This window comes from Phoca vitulina, unplaced genomic scaffold (assembly GCF_004348235.1).
Source record: "Phoca vitulina isolate PV1807 unplaced genomic scaffold, GSC_HSeal_1.0 scaffold42, whole genome shotgun sequence".
Classification (NCBI taxonomy): domain Eukaryota; kingdom Metazoa; phylum Chordata; class Mammalia; order Carnivora; family Phocidae; genus Phoca; species Phoca vitulina.
In genome coordinates, this window is record NW_022589745.1 from 13,888,443 (window position 1) to 13,908,898 (window position 20,456).

Consider the following 20,456-nt stretch of genomic DNA (forward strand, 5'->3'; position numbering starts at 1 on the left):
CCTGATTTTGAATCTAAGTTCTACTATTTATTAGCTGCACATTATTGGACAAGCTACTTTTTCTTTGTGAATCTTAAGTTCTTCATTGATAAAAAATGAGGTAACAATACTATTCTGTTACAAACATTTGGTTTGTAAGAAAATGAGGTGGCATGAAAATAACCAGCTCACTGTGACTATTATGCAGTAGATTATGGTTAAAAAACAGTCAGTGTTTCTTGAAAACGAAACAAAAATAACCAAAGAATGGTAACAGTGAAAGGCTAGGATACTACACTTCATGTTACATTTTGAAGTGGTAGCCAAGGCTTTTTTTCCATGTAATCATTGGACCTACCTGCCAGGCCCAGAGCCAGAGACTTCAATATGAAGTCCTGTGGTCCAGAGGCAATGCACCCACCAGGTAAGCTTCGAAGAAGCTTTCCCAGGAGCTTCTGTCTAGAACTCATCTTAGATGGAAAGTACCCTATATGAATAACCTGCTGATTTATTTCTGAATGAGCAGTGTCAGAATTGGTATACTCATGCAGATGGAGTGACCTTTTAATTTTGCATTGATTAAAAGGCTGGTCACAGAGGCAACAATAAAAAACTCTAATTTTCAAGGGTGTGTTTAACCCTTCTCTTTCCTTCTTTGAAGACCAATATTCTACAATGATGATGGGTAACAATTCATTCTATCTACTAACATGCAAAAATGAGCAATGCTTTGTAAAACTAACTAGGCTTTAGTCCTTTCAGCATTCAAGCATTCTAGTTATAAGCTTATCCTAAAGAGTCATTAGTATGACTTACACACAAGGGTAGGTGAGTTGTGTTCAACAGCACTGGCAGCTCACAGAGAAGTAGCTTGAAGTATCTTGAGGGTTCAAAATGTTTTCAAGAGAAACAAGAGGAAACCTTTCCAAATGAACTAAGTTCTGGTCCAATCTTCTGAAATACCTATGTAATTACCCTAGAGATCCACAAGAAGTGGCTTCTGTAATACCAGACTTACTGCTTTATTTCTCCTCCCCATCCCTAATTGTTCATTTTTTGACTAATGCCATAAGGTACATGAGCTGTGATGGTGCCGAACTTCTGTGCCCCTTCAATGTGGAACATGTGGTCATCAAAGAAAATGTGGGGCCTTATCTTCACCAAAATGGGACCTTTGGGGGCTCCAGCAAGGAAAAGAGCTTCGTCTATCTCTAGACCCCAGCGGCGAAGGGTTTTCAGCACTCGGGCGCCTGAACTGGCTGCACTCCTGGCTGTAACCAGGTAGGTCCTGATAGGGCAAAGTAACCGTTCGTCTTTGGCATAAAACTTCTTTTGCAGTCTGCCTAAATCTTCCAGAAAGCCTTTTAAGGGACCCTGTAAAAGGAACATATGTCACAGCTGTGATCCAGTGAGCTAAAGGAAGTGAATGCTGAAAAGGCAGAGGCTTATAAGAGGTTATAAAAGGTTATAGTACTGCATTAGACATGCAGTATTCTAAGGCCAATGGAACAGTCCTGAAACTCCTTGCATTTATGTGAGTGTATTTCCTTGTATGGAACTATCCTTGCATTCCTAGAATAAATGTAGGATGACCATATAATTTATTATCTAAACATTGATGTTTTAAGAGTGAAAGTTTCTATAAAAAGTAAAAGGGCAACAGACATAAATTATCCATGGCTAAATGGGATACTCTAAGTAAAGTTTGGTTAATCACCAAAAGAACTATTTTAGTTTTCTTTTTGTGAATTGCACACTTTAATATTATGAAGTATACTCCTTTATCTAGTTCAGTGCCTTCTTGGCTCGAATCTTGCCTTGTCTTATATTTACAATTACCTGTGTATCTTCACACTTACTTTTATCTTCAACCTTTCTGAACACTTAGTTTTAGCTGTTTCTCTGGAATAGAGCAAGATTTGGATTCTGCTATGTGTTCCAATCTGGAAGTCTTAATTTTTAAAACAAAGTTGAGTTTTAGGCCATTTAAATTTATTGGTATTACAAATATATGTGATAACGGTTCTTTCTTATGATTTTTATTGCATTTTCCTTGTTTAAATATTTTAAAGGATTGTTCATTGGGTGTTTTTTTTTCTTTGTGCATGTGTGTATGTGTGCTTCATCTAAGATTTAGGAAGGTTTGTATTATTTCCTTCTATTGGTTACCTTTGTGACTATAACTTTTTATAGTACTGTTAGTCCCCCCTTTTTTTTTTTAAATCCAGGATCTATTATTTTTTACAGTGAGAAATAATGAAATTACAGTACTTATTCACCTCTCTCTCATCCTCGATTTCTTCTGCAACCATCCAATTTTACTTGTTTCCTCTTTTTCAGTGTTTATATTTTCATTGTTAAAGATTCTTATATTTCTGTTTATCACCTTTACAGTTTATCCTTTGATCACTTATTATAACTGAAAATATCAACATACTTACTCTTCCTTAGGTCTTTTTCCTCCACATTTTCCCAGGTTTCATTAGTTATGTAATTTCTCCATTGTTAGAACACATAATGTGTGCTTTCTTTTCTGCCACCCTATTCCCTACAATTGTTTTAGTTTTAGTTCTGTGATTAAATATATTCTGTGCTATTTGTCCCTTTGTGTTTGTAGGCATCTACATATTGGCCAAAATGTTGTCTTCTAGTTTTCTCAAGAAAATCTTATGGAAATAACAATCCCTGATATTTTCAACTGTTGATCTGTTTTCTTTTTACCTAAATGAAATTTTAGCTGGATATAGAATCTGTGATTTAGATTTTCTTTCCATTTTCTTAGATTTTTTATAAGTAGTACTCCACTGTCTTTTGCTATTGAGTGCTGCTGTGGAAAAGACTGAGGACAGCTTGATTTTTTTCCCCACTCATAAGTGAAGGCTGCCCAAAGAATTACCTCATTTTTGATGTCAAAAAATTTTAGTAGGGCACGTCTTAATGATGATCATTTTGTTCAATTTCTTTTAACAGTTTAATGTATGCATTAAAATCTCTGACAATTTATGATGTTTTCTTGGTTTATGTTTTTATATACATTTGCGTCTTTGTATTTACCACATACAACCCTCTCCTTCTCCCCTCAGAACATAATGTTGATGTTTTTCTTCAGGGATTCCAGTTATGCATATGTTGGATTTTCTTTACCTGTGATCTATTTTCTGTCATTTTTCTCTCTAAAATCTTATTTTTCAATTCTACTCATTTCCAGAGTTCTACCATTTAACTTTTTACTATCTCTCCCCTGATTCTTACATTTCTACTTTATGACCCTGACTTGCTTTATTAAGTTTTTAAAAGTTATAGTAAATGTTTAGTCACAATTTTTACCTATACTTTGGCTACTATTTCTAGTGAGAGATCTGCATCTCTTATTAGAGATTTACATCTCTTATTATTCCCTTCTTTGCCTTTTTCTCAGTATCTTTGCTTATATTCTGTGCTGGTTCTGTTTTTATTACTCATCACTGAAGCAGACTGGTTTTCCTTGGAACAATTAGAGGGTTTATGGCAAAGGTCAAGGATAATATTCTAAAGCTGATTTGATTTCATAATTCAAAAGATCCCTTCTTCCCTGCTCTTCAGGAAACACACTGTTTTTTAATAAACATGGCTTATTTAGATGATCATTTGTCTGTTTAGATCTAAACATTATTTAGATCACTGTTTCTCTGTCAGCATATATCAGGGGAAAAAAACAAATAAAATTCACTTTTTAAAGGTGAAATATCTGTATCTCTATCTATATATATGTGAAAAAACTATTAACTTTTTTTTTTTTTGGCAACAGCAGCAAAGGGGGTATAGTGACTGTTGGCAGTAGTCACCCAACTCATGACTAGTTTGGCTTTAAAACACAGAGGAATACAATTCTTCTTGCTGCTTTTGAGTAGTTTCCAAAGGGAATAAATAGGGACCGGTCTGTTTATGTCACCATACTCAAACCAGGTATCCATATCATGCTTTCTTATTTCTATTTTTGGGTATGTTTTATAATTTAAACATTTGTGCAGCAGTACAGGTATATAATTTGTCAATAAAAATATAGAAATAGGTAAAGTTACTAAAAAAATACTTTTTTGAGAAGCTGTATGACTTAAAACATTTAGAATGTGCCTAGGATGTAGAAAGTTGGAAAGAGGATCGAGCCCCACATCGGGCTCCCTCCTCGGCGGGAAGCCTGCTTCTCTCTCTCCCACTCCCCCTGCTTGTGTTCCCTCTCTCGCTGTCTCTCTCTCTCTGTCAAATAAATAAAATCTTAAAAAAAAAAAAAAGTTGGAAAGACTGATGATATTCCTATCTTAAAAAGAAAAACCAAGATAATCTAAAAAAAAATCATAACATTTATTGAGCCCATTAGAGAGCTGATAGGTAATAGGACAACAGACTAACATGAAATGTAAAGAAAAAAATCTAAGGGAAAATCTAAGGTTCTCTTCAAGGACATATGGAATTCAAGAACTGGCACATCTTTGGCAAAGCAATGGAGGATGCCATATCAGATACCATATAAGCAAGTATGAAAGATTGAGATAATTAAAAAACAAGCATATTGATAAAGGCCAGATCTGGACTAATAAGAGAGCAAAGAGGCCCTGAAAGTCACAGACCCAAAACACTCTCTTACAGGCTTTTTTTTCATGGACTTTACTCGTTGCTTATGAGAAAGACTGTAGGCAGGATGGGAAATGAGAGAATACAGTCCTTGGTAGTGCAGGCTGGAGGACAGGAGCAGCTACCACTGTGAGAAAAGACTAAAACTCCACCTTGCCCCATGTTTCCTAAGTAACAAAAGTCTTACACTGCCAGCAGAAGGGCTTCAAACACTGTCATGCCTAGGGCACAGGTAAAGATCCACTGCTGTGGGGGAAAGGGAAAGAAAAAAACCCTCCATGACTGGAAGTGGGATTGGAGACTGTTATGGAAATCAGAAAATAATGGATGGGTATTTTCAAAGTGCTAAAATAAAAACACGGTAAATGCAAAAAACTATATCCAGACAAAATAAAATATTTTTCAAAAGTGAAGGAGAATAAGGAGTTTTTGAGGCAAAGAAAAGCAGAACTTTTGGTAATAGCATATCAGTTCTACATACAGTGTTAAAATATGGTTTTCTGGCAAACTGATTATGATACCAGGGAGAAAGCTGGATTTACACAAAGAAATGAAGATCCCTGGAAATGGTTAAAATGAAAATGAATACAAAAGATATATTTTTTATCTTATCCATATTCATTCTAAATAATTGAGTCAAATAAAAAATAATAGCAAGGTATTGTGAGTTAATAGCATAGGTGAAAATAAAATGTGTTACAATAGCACAAAATATGGGAGGAAGGGGTTGAGAGCATACTGTTGTAAGATTCTTACACTATACATGATGTGGCCTTATATTGTTTGAAAATAGACTGTGATTACCTAAAGTTGTATGTTATCAATCCTAGGGTAATCACTGGAAAACTTAAAATGAGTTATAAGTCAGTAGCGGAGATAAAATGGAATCCTGGAAACATAAAGTACCTACAATAAATCCAAAAGCAAAAAGTAAGAAAAGGAAAAACAAACAACAGATGGAACAAAAGCAAAAAGTAAGAAAAGGAAAAACAAACAACAGATGGAACATAGAAAAAAGGAGGAAGATGATAGATTTCAATGCAACCAGAGTAATGATCACATTAAATGTAAATGGTCTAAAAATAGCAATTAAAACACAAGGATTGTCAGATTGTACCAAAAAAGTAACACGAACTATATATATATGTGTGTGTATATATATATATATATATATATATATATATATATAATCTACAAGAAAGCCAATTTAAATATAGAAACAATCTAAATGTAAAAACATAATAGGTTAAAAGTAAAAATTATAGAAAATATATACAATACAAACACCAGTTCAAAAAACAAACCAAAAAGCAAAAAGCTGCAGTGTTTATATGACTATCAGACAGAGAGACATTACATAATGAAAAGGGATTATTTCACCAAGAAGATATAACGATCCTAAATATTTGGGCAGTAAGCAAAAGAGATTAAAAATACATGAAACAAAATGCATATAATTAAAAGGAGAAATAGATTAATCCTCAAAGTATACTTGAAGACTTCAACACTGCCTCCTCAATAGTGGATAGAAATAGATAGAAAATCATTGACAATTTGGAAAACCTGGGCAATATTACCTGACTAATACACTGTCAACTTAAGCTAATTGACATTTTTGACTACTCAACAACACAGAATCAACATTCTTCTCAAGTACACATGAAACATTCACCATGATAGGACATATTCTGGGCATAAAACACTCCTCAACAAATTTAAAGAACTGAAATCATACAAAATATATTCTCTATAAATACTTAGTAGTCAAAGAGTGAATGATCTGCCCCAAAGTTCAGGGACAAGGCAAGGATGTGTCCTCTTATGACTCTTGTTGAATACTGTACTGAATGCACTAGCAAAGGTAATAAGGCAGGAAAGATAATTAAAAGACATACAGAATGGAAACATAGAAATAAGTGTTTTTATTCATAGTATTGTCTATGGAGAAAATCTCAGATAATCTACAAAAAATTTACTATACTAACTAGTGAATTTAACAAAGTTGTAAAATGCAAAGTTGATATGCAAAAACCAGTTGTATTTCTGCATATTGCAACAAACACATTGGATATCAAAAATTTAAAATATCATTCACAATAACACAACAATTATGAAATACTTAGGTAGAAATCTAACAAAGTATGTGTGATATCTGTATACAAAAACATTTGAAACACTGATGAAAAAAATCAAAGATGACCTAAATAAATGGAGAGATATACCATGTCCATGGACTGAAAGACTTGATATTAAGACATCCCCCTTCCCAAGATTAAGCTAAAAATTCAACACTATCATAATCAAAATTCCAGCAGGATTTTTTTTCCAGGAATGCACAAGCTAGTTGTTAAATCTGTATAAAAATGCAAAAGAATCAGAATATCCAAAAGAATTTTGAAAAATAACACATTTGAAGGACTCACACTACCTGATCTCAAGACTTACTATAAAACTGCACTAATCAAGACAGTGTGATATTGGTAAAAGCATAGACACCTATGTTAAAGGAATAGAAAGCCATTCTTTTCCACAAATAATGCTGGAACAATTAGGATATCCATAAGCAGTAAATTGAACTTAACCAATACTTTGCACAAATACAAAAGTTAATTCAAAATAGGTCATAATCCTTAAAAAACACTAAAATTATAAAATTTTGTACAAAAACATAGGAAATTTATGTGACTTTGACAGTTTTTAGATATGACATTAAAAGCACAATTCATAAAAGAATTAACTGACAAATTGAACTTCATCAAAATTATAAGTTTCTGTTCATCAAAATACACTGAAAGATATAAAAAGAATAAAAAGACATGCTTTTTATTTGCAAAACACATCTGATAAAGGACTTCTATCCAGAATATGTTAAGAACTCTCAAACTTCAATAATAAACCCAATACAAATGAGCAAGAGATTTTCCACAGATATATTTGCCGAAGAGTACAAATGATGGCAGATAAACACCTGATAACATGTTCAATGTCATTTGTCACTAGAGAAATGCAAATTAAAACCACAATGAGATACCATTATATAACCACTAGAACAACTTAAAAGAACCAAACGAAAAACAACTCACCAGTACAAAATACAGAGCAACAAAATCTCATGTATAGTGCTATTCAGAATGCAAAGTGGTCTGGTCACTTGGGAAAATACTTTGGAAGTATCTTATAAAGTTAAATATATGACCTAGTGACACATATACCATGTGACCTAGTAATCCTACTCCTAGGTATTTATCCAAGAGAAATCAGATCTTAAGTTTACACAGAACCCTGTATGCAAATGCTTAAAATGGCTTTATTTATAAATGCCAAAAATTGGAAACAACCTAAATATCCTCCAACAAGTAAATGGATAAAGAAAATGTGGTACATCCATAGAAGAGACTCAACAATAAAAAGGAACAGACACTACTAATACATGGAATGATATGGGTGTATCTCAAATACATTATGTTAAATAAAAGAAGTCAGATTCAAAAGATTGTATCCTGTGTAGTTCCATTTATGTGACATCCAGAAAAGGTAAAACTATAGGGACAAAAATCAGATTAGTAGGGGATAGATCCTGGAGATAGCAGGGTAGGATGGCTACAAAGAGACACGAGGGAATTTTGTGAGTATAATGAATATTTTGAGTTTGGTAATGGTTTCATAACTGTATACACTTGTCAAAACTCTTAGAAGCATCCACTAAAAATTATGAATTTTACTATATATAAATTACACCTCAACAGTTCTGATTAAAACACACACACACACACACACACAGTTTAAATATCACTTGCTGTAACATGAGGTGAGTTAGTGAAACTCTTCAGCTTTCTGTTTTCTATTTATATTTTTATAAGTCTAATAAAAATAACAACATTTAAGTTTATCTTATGTTCAAGAAGAGCTGAGAAAAAAGACCAATTCTTTGGTAAAATTCTTAGATTAAAACTAAATAATCTATCAGTTCAGATTCAGTTTGGAGAATATTTTGATGTTTCAGATTTCCTTTGGTTCAGAAGTTGTAAGTTTTGTTCATTTTATACTGTGACTTTAACACTTCAGTTCATGGATTGATTCCAAAAAACCTAAATATTCAGTTTCATTTTGATTAGGTGTTCATAGCTTGAACTTTTTTGAGGCTCATTATTTTGATTTAATTTGAGCTCTCATTTGTGCAAATTTTCTCAGTTAAGTAATGCTGTTAGTGAGTTTGAGGTTTATGGGCAAAGAGGTCCACAAATGTTTACTGACCTATTGGAAATCACTTTACTATTCTGAGAACTTATTATGTAGAAATAGTTTACTGGTAAGCCATATTACTTCTATCACTTGTAATTTGGAGGTGAACTCATTATCATGAGAAGATCATAGAAACACTTCCAAAAAGGATAGATAAAAGAATGCTAAAACAAAACAAAACAAAACAAACAAAAACCCAAGTTTGCAGTATATGTTTCAAAATGAGGAGTTCATGAAAGGGAGCAAAGTATAAAGGATAAGAAATGAGGAGTGGCTGCCTAAAATAATTTAAAATATGTATATCTATATGTTGGAAAATAAGTAGATGAAAATTAATTAGAACTCACTGAACCTACCTGAGCAAGAGGCTTATTCTCAAACATTGTTTCATGTTGAAAGAATTTGTCCAGCCCGTGCTCCTTGGCAATATGTTCAGATTCGTCAGAGAAGAGGACGGCATCCCCATCAAAGGCCACACGGAGCTGTGTGTCACAGTAAGCCATGTCTTTGGCTCCATCAAACATTGTTGCAGAGGCGATCCCTGGCAGACCATGGAGATTTATTAATACTCTTCTCAGGGGCATCAGTTTCTTCTACCATTTTAATGATTAAAAAAAGAAAAAAAAAAGGTCCTCCCAGACCTTGAAATATTTTTTTTTTCCCTATGTAACCTGATGACTCAATTGCTCTTTATAACCACACCTCTCAAAACAATTGTTTACACACTGCCTCCATTTCTATAATGGATGGGAAAGTGTAAAATGGGATGTAGGACAATCACTGAGAATGTCCACCTCCAAGAAGGTCAAAGCTCCAAAAGACAGATTTAGGGGCTGCTACTTGTGGAATCACCTTAGCAGAAAATTTAACAAAGACATAAGCCACATAATCATATATGAAGCCCAATGAACCTCTTTAATAAAGAGGTGCAAACCTCTTTATTAACTTGAGGGATAAAACCAAATGAATACCTTCTTGTATTGCTTCTTGTACTTTTTCAGAATCTGCAGAAAGATACAAGTTGGTAAGATATGCCTTCAAATAGCCAATGGGGCTTTTTCCACCAGTCAGACAGAAGCGGTCAATTAATAAGCCTATTATTGGGCAAGAAAGACTTTGTTATGTCAGAGACTAAAGACAATATACTTACTGTAAATGTAAACCAAAATTATCTTAGTAATAATTGAGTGCTTATTGAGGTTTTAGAATTACCTTTGTAGCACTAATATTGAAAAATTGCTATGTTGTATATAAAAAAGCTATTTTTTATTAAGTATGTCCACATAGACCATGCCAATTTGCTCTCACAACAATTGTATGATAGGCATTATTATCATCATTACAGAAAAGGAAACTGAGACATAAAGACTTGTCTAAGCCCACTGATTGACACTGACTCTTGTCTAGACTAGACAGAGTTCTTTTAATTCAACCATAGGCTATTCACTTGTTGAAAGAGATAGTTAATGTGTGACTCTATTTTAAGTACCATTTCTGTATTTCTTCAGGAACAGTATAATAGTAATGACAAGCAGTGCTAGAATTTAAACTGTTTTCTAAAAACAACAACAGGTCTGAAATTGTTTCTTTCTTGACTTGAAATTGTATTTATTTATTTATTTTTAAAGATTTATTTATTTGAAAGAGAGAGAAAGCAACCATTATAAGGGGGGTGGGGGAAGGGCAGAGGGAAAGGGAGAGAGAATCCTCAGGCAGACTCCTAGCTTGAGTCAGGGCTTGATCCCATGACCCCCAAATCATGACCGGAGCCAAAACCAAGAGCCACTGCTTAACCGACTGAGCCACCCAGGTGTCCCCTGACTTGAAATTTTAAATGTAGTTATTTAGGAGACTAAATATTAAAATACCATTAAATGTCTTTCAATCAACAACAATTAAAAAACAAATGCTAGATATTGGTGAAAGTTTTGTAAAATAGGCACCCATTTTCACTTTGGATGAAAGTATAAATTGGTACAAACTACCTAGAAAGTAATTTGACAATATGTATCAAGAAATGTAACTGGTTTATACCTTTTAACCTTTTTGTTAGTTTTATTCTAGGGGAATCATCTGAAACTCTGATAAAGATTTATGTGGAAAGGTCTCAGTTCAGGATAATTTGTAAAAGCAGAACACTGTTTTGAGAGCAGTTAAATAAAGTATAACATTATGCATATAAATAGTATATACCCATTCAAAGTGTTTTTAGATTCATAATAAACTGGGTAGCTGCACATGATATAAAGCAGAATTTTGAGTCTAGTAAGTTGTTTTTCCTCTGTATGGACCCACAGAGTAGGTAAGGTCCATCAACAATTGGGGTGGAAGTGTTTGCTATGGTATTAACAAAATACTTTCAGTTTTTCACTAAAGCCAACATTGGACATAAGTGTCACAAAAGTGTATTCCACAAACCCTTAAATAATATTATAAATTAATATTAATATATGATCAGAAATTATTTGGTGGCATTGGGGACTTCAGAAAGAGTTAAAACATCTTCCCACTTCTTAAGGAGATCACAGTCCACTGAGCAGTCAGGCATGTAAAACAGAGAATGATAATGTAACAGGCCACAGCAGAGGGAGATACAAATTGCCTTCAACACCCAGAGAAGGGAAGCAACCAACTAACTCTTCCAGGTGAAAGGCTGTTATTCCATGAATAAGGCTGCATGAGAAGATGGAGCTCAATCAACTCATTAGCAGAATTGACAGGTAGATAACTGTGCTTCCTTATGCTGCTAGCCTTGTTGGGCTCAGTTTGGTGAGGGATAGATAGACCTAAGTCACCTACTAAATTGTGCAAGATTGTGTGTTGTAAAATATAATGGCTGCTGTTTACTGAGTGATTATGCTACTCATCTATGCTAAACCTTTTATCTGTGTTCTCTTTCCATGTCATAACACTATGAAAAGCTGCTTTTTTTGAAAGACAAACCTTTTTTTAAAGTATGTCTCAGACATTAGCCTTTTTTTAATTTTAAAAGATTTTATTTATTTATTTGACAGAGAGAGAGAGAACACAAGCAGGGGGAGCGGCAGAGGGAGAGGGAGAAGCAGGCTCCCTGCTCAGGACTTAATCCCAGGACCCTGGGATCATGACGTGAGCCGAAGGCAGATGCCTAATTGACTGAGCCACTCAAGCGCCCCTCAGACATCAGCTTTATAATTAGGATAATGTAAAACTCATAAGTTGTAATACATCTTGTTTATTTATAAGCATGCCCACTTTAAACCTTGAATTTAAATATGCCAAAGTTCAACCTTACTTTGACTTGACATACTCATAAGCCTGGATAGGTCACTTAGAAAATAGTCTAAAGGTCCCCAAATAATAAGTCATGGAATTCCATAACAGGAAATTGGGGATTTTCTCTTAAAGAATCCAACACACTGATGGAAATGCTATGAGGAGACTAGAATCAGTCAAAATTTCCACGTAAAGGAACAAAGACAATTTTGCTGACATGGGTATGGATTTGATGTGTAGGGAGAGCAGTCAGGGAGAATCAGATCGTAAGAGTGGAAAGGAAAGGTGAAAACCCATAAACCTTAAACACAGATCTGTGGTGAGCAAGAAGTTTGATCACACAGAGAAAGCCTCTGGGTGGATGGCTTCTTGAAGTCAAGTTCAGAAGTGAAAAACATAAAACAGAGAAGTATACTGCAGGAGCTGGGATTAAGACTTTGAAATTCACACTTGACAAGTTAAGTCCAGAGCTTTGGGCCTAACTCTGTGCTAAAGTTAAAAATGAACATGGCCTCTCTTTCTCTGACATGGGCAAATAAACATTCCTCACGCAGAAGGGGTGTGAGTATCAACGACACTGCATTAGTCAGGCCACAGCCAGCAAAATCACATGGCTTCCCTCTCCCAGAGCAGCAAGCTGTTCTTCCACATGGTATTTATTTTACTTACCATAGTGATTGACGCTGTTTATAAGCCGCACTCCCACTTGGGCATGGTTATTAGTCATCAGTACAATATCAAATAAGTCCTGTTCATTAGGATACAGCTCACGGAGTCTAGCATTGACATGCTGTAGTGCCTGCAGGTTACAAACACAAGCACACGTAAGGAGGACCAGGCAAGGTGGCCGTTGGAGTCTGGAGTCTGGAGAGAAACGACATCATTGGTGTCAAATTCAAACTCTGGAGACTCTTCACTGAGAGACTGTGGCTCTTTTAAGGCAGGGTTATGCCATTCATTTCTCTATTTCCAGCCTCGTTAATGTTTGCTGAATGGATAGGCAATGTTTGTTGAAAATTGTTATGACATTTGGTTTTCTAGAATTCTCTCTGTGGGGCAGGTAGAGAGAAGGATCGGGCCAACACTTTCAAGCTTGTCTATTTTTTTTTTTTTATTCCTAAAATCTGTTTTTCTTTCTTGATCATTGGGTGATTATTATTTCTTGTGAAAATATAGAATATAGAACGCTTCATGAATTAGCATGTTATCCTTGCACAGGAGTCATGCTAATGGTCTCTGTATTGTTCTAATTTTAGGATATGTGCTACCAATGCACTTTGTCTATTTTTTAAATATGAGTCTTTAGAATAGGTTAGCGGCTTCCTCCCATGCTTCTACCGTGCCCCATAAGTACTTTCTACTCACGACTTGTAGGTGTCATTTTTTTCTGCCTGGTTATGTTATTGTATAACATTTGTATAAGTTATACAGAGTATCAGTGTTACAAGTGCTATACATTTCAGTGTAAGTTAAGAGAACCTTACTTTTTCTATTAAAATCATGCCCCCCCCCCCCCCAATGCCAACAAGATCATCTTGATCTTCTTAATATGTTATGTTTGGGGCAAAAGCATCTCAAGTGAATTTCATCTCATTTTAATGAGGCATTTTGTTTCTACTGCTGGGATTGTAAACTCATTATTGCTTCCAGTTACCACTCCTAGGAAGGGAACGAAGGTGTTTCTTACAGGTGTCATGATTAGAACTCCACTGAGCGCCTTCTCAACATCCCAAATCTAGAACTGGAGGCCCTTCCTCACCAGTCTGGGAGCCTCCCATGGAAGCATAAGCTGGCCTGAGGTCAACTTGAAAAGGGCAAGAATTACAATGGGGGGACCGGGAAATATAAGGGAAACTGGATGAGATCCCAAGGGTCTGCCTGGGTCCTTCTGTCTCCATCCAGGGTCCTGACATTCCAAAGAGTTTTGCAGGGTACCTTAACAAAGCGGAATGCGGGCCCTGGGGTCAGGATGACATTTTCGTTGTTGAGTTGATATTCCATGTACTTTTCTAGACCCTCTTCCTCGTAGATTTTCCTGCCGTCCACCATGTTGAAAAGCGCCCGGGATGACACAGCGATGGTGATGGCATTCTTGGGTTTGGGCTGCAGAGAGGGGTGCCAATGGGAGGATAGTCAGTCACACAGACCAAAGGGATCAGAAAAGGGGCGTATGCCAGGGCAAAGTGGGAAGAAAACATCTAGGCCCCGCTTGGAGCACTGGGATGTTGGAGACAGCCAAGGGCTGGTATTCCCTCCCAACTCCTGAGGCTGCAGGGGTAGGGGAGAAGCAGGGGTCTGGGCAGGACTTCACTACACATTGGAGAGAAGGGAGGCTGGGGGAGACTCAGGTTTGCAGGGTTGCACGGAGGGGAGTTTCCAGTACCAGGTCGGTGGGCCCTGCTCACCGGTCGGGGGCGGGAGCAGCTCGGGATCTTCTCATATAGAGTTTTCACGGAGGCCCAGTAGGCTTCCTCGTCGTCCTCCTCTTCCTCCCGTTGCTGATGCTGCCGGGGCAGTTCCGACAGACAGTCCCGGTCTAGCTGGGAGGAGTAGGTCGATCTGCGCTGGCTATAGGACTTCCATTCGGTGGGGGGCGTGCGCGGGTAATCCCGTTGCTGCGTGGAGTCCCGGATATCCCGCACGATGCCATGAGCCCAGGCTTCGGGATTCTCGTGCATCTTGGTGCTGCGCCGGGAAGAGCTATAGGGCTCCGGCGGGGTGGGAGGACGCGAGTCGAGAGGCATGGGTGGAGTGGAAGGCAAAGGTGGCGTGGGCGGCGAGGGCTGCTCTGACAGCTGCTTCAGGGACTCTTGCTGGCTGGGGGAGGTGGATGAAGTCCGGGAGGTCGTGGAGCTACTGGGGGGCTGGAGCAAGAAAGCGGGAGTCTGAGTTAGATGCTCACCTGTCCCCATCTCTGTCCAGCAGGAGTCAAGAGGCCTTCCCCTTCCCTCTGTTCCATTCTTAGCCCTTAGTTGGATCCTGGTTCATCATAGCTCCTTTCAGTAGGGCTCGAAGGGGCTCAGATGTTTCAGGGCCCCAGTTATTGTATGTTTCTGTTACACGGACACAGAGATAGACTTTTTTATTTCCCCCTACCTTCCCCCATCAGCACCTCACACTTTTTTTTTTTTTTTCCTGGAGTTGATAGGGCACAGGTCTTCTTCCTTGCCCTTAGGCAGCTGGCCTGTAGTTTGCAAAGTACTGTTGCTTGCTTCCCTTATACTTGCTCAGAGACCTCCAGGTAGGATGGAGGGCTTGAGTAAAGGTCCTTGCTTACCACTGCCTTCATCTGTGACCTCCAGTTAACTCTATGAACAACTAGACCAGATGTTCCCACCAGCAGACTCTACAAAACACCTAGAGGTATCTCTTTCTACATTTCTCCTGTGATTAATGCAGTGATTGCTGGGAAGGTTGGTAGACTGGAGAACCAAGTATCTTCCCATTGCCTTCAGAACTCTGTGTGCCAGTGGAGCTCATTTGGAGAGAATCCTCTTCCTAATTAAAAAGGAAGGATTCTAGAGAAAAATACCTTTACTAAGGTGTGCAATAAATTATTAGGCATCTATATTTCAGTTTTCATGATTGTTTCACATATTTCAAAAGGCATATTCTTGGTCAGACTATTGAGCCACTTTTCACAGAGATACATGTTCTCCCAGTGGCGAGGTCTGTGTCACTCTCTCTCTGCATCCAAAAACTTAATCTCAAAACTAACATTTTCCTCTCATGGGGCCAGGCCTAGTTAAGGGACCAAAGCACCACACAATCTAATACTTTTCAACAATTTATCTACTTTGTTGATTTTTCCACCCCTTCTTCTTCTTTTTTTTTAGTTTAAATCCAATCAATTAACATATAGTATATTATTAGTTTCAGAGATAGAGTTCAGTGATTCATCAGTCTTATATAATCCCCAGTGCTCTTTACATCATGAGCTCTCCTTAATGTCCATCATCCAGTTACACCATCCCCCTACCCTCCTTCCCTCCAGCAACCCTCAATTTGTTTCCTATGATTAAGAGTCTCTTATGGTTTGTCTCCCTCTCGGATCTCATCTTGTTTTATTTTTCCCTCCCTTCCCCTATGATCCTCTGTTTTGTTTCTTAAATTCCACATATGAGTGAGATCATAATTGTTTTTCTCTAATTGACTTATTTTGCTTAACATAGTACCCTTTAGTTCTATCCATGTCATTGCAAATGGCAAGATTTCATTTTTTTTGATGGTTGAGTAGTATTCCGTTGTATATATGTACCACATTTTCTTTATTCATCTGTTGATGGACATCTGGGTTCTTTCCATAGTTTGGCTATTGTGGACATTGCTGCTATAAACATGGTCCATCCTGTCTTCTAAGGCTTGATTATTCAGTAAATAGTTGTTGAATAAATGAAGGAAGGACGGAGAAGTCAAAGGGCTTAATCATTAAGTTAGTGTACAGCTTATAGACTTAGTGACCCTGGGTTTTAATCTACCTCTGTTAGTGTTATTAATGTGAGATCTTAGGCAAATTACTCTGTGTTTCAATTTTCTCAACTGTAGAATGGGGCTTATGGGTTTGTCTTTTTGTTTGTTTTAATGATGACTGATTTAGCTAACACATGTAAAGTACATAGAACAGGGCTTGGCACATAGAAAGCATAAGTAAATGTTAACTATTATTATTATCATTATCATCATCATTATTATATCATGTTCTCCTTCATTTCATCTCCCATCTCTACCTTAAGACTGGCGCTCTTGCTTCTGGGTTCGTCTATTGATGGACCTCTCGTGGATGGGCTTCGTGAAGTTCGGGACCACTGATTTCGTACAAGGTACCCTCGAGAATCAGTCTTTGGCAGTGATAATTCCTGTGATCCCTTTGGAGGAAAGAAGAGACCCAGGGGTGTAATACCCCACCACCCACTCCTCCCATGCCTGTGCCTACAAAACAACCATTTCAAGCTAAACATAGCAGAACCCAATGAGAAAGTTCCTGTCCTATATGACCTTAATTCAACATTGACCCTTATGTACTATTCTAGCTCTGGCCCAATCCTAAATTCTGTGATGAACAAAAAATGGAGATCCACCTGGAAGAGAATCCAAAACTAAGAAACAAATCTGATGTCTCATATTTTTTCACCTGTGACCCTTCTTTTATGGAACATGGTAGAGTTGACCATTTTTCTGACCTTTTCCCCACTTCTTCCCTTAAGGTTAAGCCTGTTAGCTGAAGCTAAGATGACATATTTACCATTTTTGAGCACACTACAAAGATGAGGGTGGCCACCACCTAAGTGAGGCTGCACCAGGGCTCCCAAGCAGCTGCCTAAGGGGGCGTAGAGCACTCTAGCATTTCCTTTGGGAGGAATCAGACTGGAAGACACTATGGAGAGGCAAGTGGAAGTTTCTATTCCCCATATCCTTCCCCTCACCCAGATTGCCTGTGGTTCCCCTCCAAAATCAGTAGTTTGATCTCTGCTCACCCTGATCATGGTGATCTGCCGGCCCTGCTCCCACAACAGGCACATGTGAATATAAATACGTATTGTGCGGCAGGGGCCAAGAGGTACTGTTCCCTCAGCTGCACAAAGGCAGCGTCTACACGACGAGTGACCTCGCATGGGGCAACATCTCAGCAAGTGATTCGGATTGACTGCACGCCTCATCTGAAAGATTGTGCAGAAAATGGTCAATGCGATGGCCAGACTCCCCTTCCCTCCCTGATCTGAACATAGACCAGTCTCCTCCCATAGGCTGAGCAGAGAAGATGACTGTGGGGATGTATACTGGTGGGGAAGGCAGGGACCAGCTTCTCCTAGTTTGTCCTTAACCTCTCCATGAGGACATTAGGTATCCCTTAGTAGAAATCTTGGCAGCTCAGTCTTCTCTCCCAGAACTTTCCTGCCCCCTTAAATTTTCTGTTGTGCTTTCTGCTCTTTAATTCTCTTGCCAACTCTAAAGAGGTCAGCTCACCTGAGTGCTCAGACGAACTCCTGATTTCTCAGAATCCTTTCTTTTCTCTGTGTCTAGGCTGTCTTTTGAGTTCCTCGATCCAGTCTCATTCTTAATATGGAAACAAAGAATGTTTATTAATTAATCTCAGGAGCATTAGAAACCTTGAGTTTGGGAATAAAAGGGTGAATAAAAATTAGAATTTGTTTCTTTGCCAATATAAAAAAATATATATGTATATAAATTTTAGACATTTTCCCTCTGTTCTACAGACATTAATAAAAATAACACATATCAGAGAACTATATAAACAATTTTTTAAAAAGATTTTATTTATTTATTTGACAGAGAGAGACACAGTGAGAGAGGGAACACAAGCAGGGAGAGTGGGAGAGGGAGAAGCAGTCTTCCTGCTGAGCAGGGAGCCCGATGTGAGGCTCAATCCCAGGACCCTGGGATCATGACCTGAGCCGAAGGCAGATGCCTAACGACTGAGCCACCCAGGTGCCCCTAAATAATTTTTAATATAGAAATTTGTTGGTTTATAGATTTAAGGCATGAGGCATTTATCATTAAAAAAAATGATATCAAGCGAAATGCTATGGGAAAATTTTCCAGAGCTCAGCAGGATTTTGATTTAAATGTGAAACTGCTCACACAGAATAACTTTTATTTTCTCTACTGCTCTGAAGGTTGATACTTAAGGAACTTTTCCTTTGGCCATGTAGAATTGAAACTTCTTTTGTTTGTTTTCTTAATAAACCCTAACTCCAATCTTCTGTGGATCTAAGTCTGACGAATATTAGCTTGATTTTTAAAATGAAGGTTCTTAATCCTGTGCAGATCCATTGACAGTCCTGCCTTCTGTACATATTTTCTAATTATTCATACCAGCTAGAGTGAAAGGAGGTTTCTCATGAGTAAACTAATAGGGAAGGCTATGTAGGAGGGCACAGGGAGATGATTCGTGCCATGGACACTATTCAAATATGTTCATTTTCAATTGCGGGAAATACCATTGTATTGGAGCATTATTTGTATTGTTTCATGCTAATTCGGTAGCTGTACTGCGATCAAGATTAGTGTTATTTCTCTGTTTTAAGAGCTCATCTTCTAGCTTAGACCAATGTGCTCAGGAGCAGTCTGTGCATAATACTCTTTTTGTATTAGTGTTCGTTGGATGATTGAGTCTATGACTGCAGAGCTGCGTGGTCCTAGAACTAGATACTAAAATCCTTCCAGCCACTCCCTACATCATAACCATAAAATCCTGTCACTTATAACTGCAAAAGAGATTTGAAACTCAATCCCTTTTCTCCATCCCTATTATCATCGCCTTGTTCCAGATCTCAGATCATTATGGGCCTGCATTCTTAGAATTGTAGACTTTTGATTAGATTTCATAACCTCATATCCTCCCAACTTCTAGATCCATCGACCCCATCTATTTAAAGTGATATTTATAAAACATAAATATAATTATGCTTCATTTCTGGGTACTGGTTTTACAGACCAAGAGTCTCATGGTGTATCCTGTCTACCTCCAACTTGCCCTCCACGGTACACTTTTATCTCTATGTTCGCTTGTGCTAAATGCCTGTATTTGCCTACATATCACCCTATTTCCTTCTAACCGCCTCTTCTCTTTAATGTTCTTCAAAGTCCAGCTCAGTATGACCTGGGAGAAGTTCCCAGAGTTAAACATTCCTTTGTGTTGCCTGTGTCTTTTTTACATACTTTTACTGAGCACTGAATTGTACTTTGTTTATGTATTCTCTTTCCTACTAGGTTGTGCATTCTCCAAAGATAGCAACAGTGTTTTCACCTCTTGTCACTAACATATGAGCATACAAATGCTGAATTATTAGATTGACTGATTCTGAATGCTTTAATCTCATTTTTCTTCATTCTTCATATTCTTTATTTTCCTTCCCTTTACTCCACATGTAGTCATTATCTGAAGTGATTTAATTGTTGCAGAACATTCCCAGAGGTAATGATATCTACATTTGTTGATGTCTACATTTCCTTAGCTCTTTGGCAAGATTCTAGGACATTCAATTCACTCACCTTCTTTTTCTGTTTCAGAGATGTTTGACTCATTTCTTTTAAGTCCTGAATTTCTTTTGTTGTTATGCAGGTTTTCCTCTCCCCAGCTCCATTTCCTATTGTTTCTGTTGCTCTGCCTTAGTTTGCATTTAGAATGTCAAATTTATGACATCATATGTGATTCCATAGTAACAAACTGACTCTTAATATGTGACTATTAAAAAAAAGCAATAGTATTTCTTCATATTTGAGTATATCCACTCATAACCGTTCTTAGAGTTTTTAGGAAATGATGTCTAAACAATGTTAAAATGTTTAATATGAAGCGATACCAATATTACTGCTTCTTTCTTTTTAAACATTACTATATTACTCAT

At 37.3% G+C, this 20,456-nt stretch overlaps 1 protein-coding gene and 1 non-coding gene across 6 annotated transcripts; both read right to left on the reverse strand.

Annotated features, from left to right (window-relative positions):
- Positions 1-1,020: 1,020 nt before the first annotated feature.
- On the reverse strand, positions 1,021-20,133 carry NT5C1B (5'-nucleotidase, cytosolic IB). Of its 5 annotated transcripts, none has more exons than XM_032430155.1 (10): positions 20,101-20,133; positions 18,053-18,141; positions 17,562-17,694; positions 16,815-16,952; positions 14,493-14,951; positions 14,023-14,190; positions 12,757-12,886; positions 9,804-9,926; positions 9,189-9,373; positions 1,021-1,353 (listed from the first exon to the last, which is right to left on the reverse strand). In XM_032430155.1, the coding sequence occupies exons 1-10, from the start codon at positions 20,131-20,133 to the stop codon at positions 1,021-1,023; spliced, it is 1,791 nt and encodes a 596-aa protein (XP_032286046.1). The 5 variants fall into 5 exon arrangements, with proteins under 5 accessions (XP_032286046.1, XP_032286045.1, XP_032286044.1 ...); XM_032430154.1 differs by having other exon boundaries at positions 17,562-17,744; positions 18,052-18,141; XM_032430153.1 differs by having other exon boundaries at positions 14,493-14,949; positions 16,807-16,952; positions 17,562-17,744; positions 18,052-18,141.
- Positions 13,261-13,363, reverse strand: LOC116648305. The gene has a single exon (XR_004302499.1). It is a non-coding gene; the product is annotated as a U6 spliceosomal RNA (small nuclear RNA).
- Positions 20,134-20,456: the final 323 nt, after the last annotated feature.

Bases quoted from the DNA above. Each gene is read 5' to 3' on its own strand.
- NT5C1B (XM_032430152.1), bottom strand. From the start codon at position 20,133: ATGAGTCAAACATCTCTGAAACAGAAAAAGAAG. The intron at 16,953-17,510 runs GTGAGGGGAAGG...TTTCCTCCAAAG, and splicing joins GGGAACCACAGGCAATCTGG to GGATCACAGGAATTATCACT. The intron at 14,191-14,492 runs GTGAGCAGGGCC...CCCTCTCTGCAG, and splicing joins GCTGCTCCCGCCCCCGACCG to CCCAAACCCAAGAATGCCAT.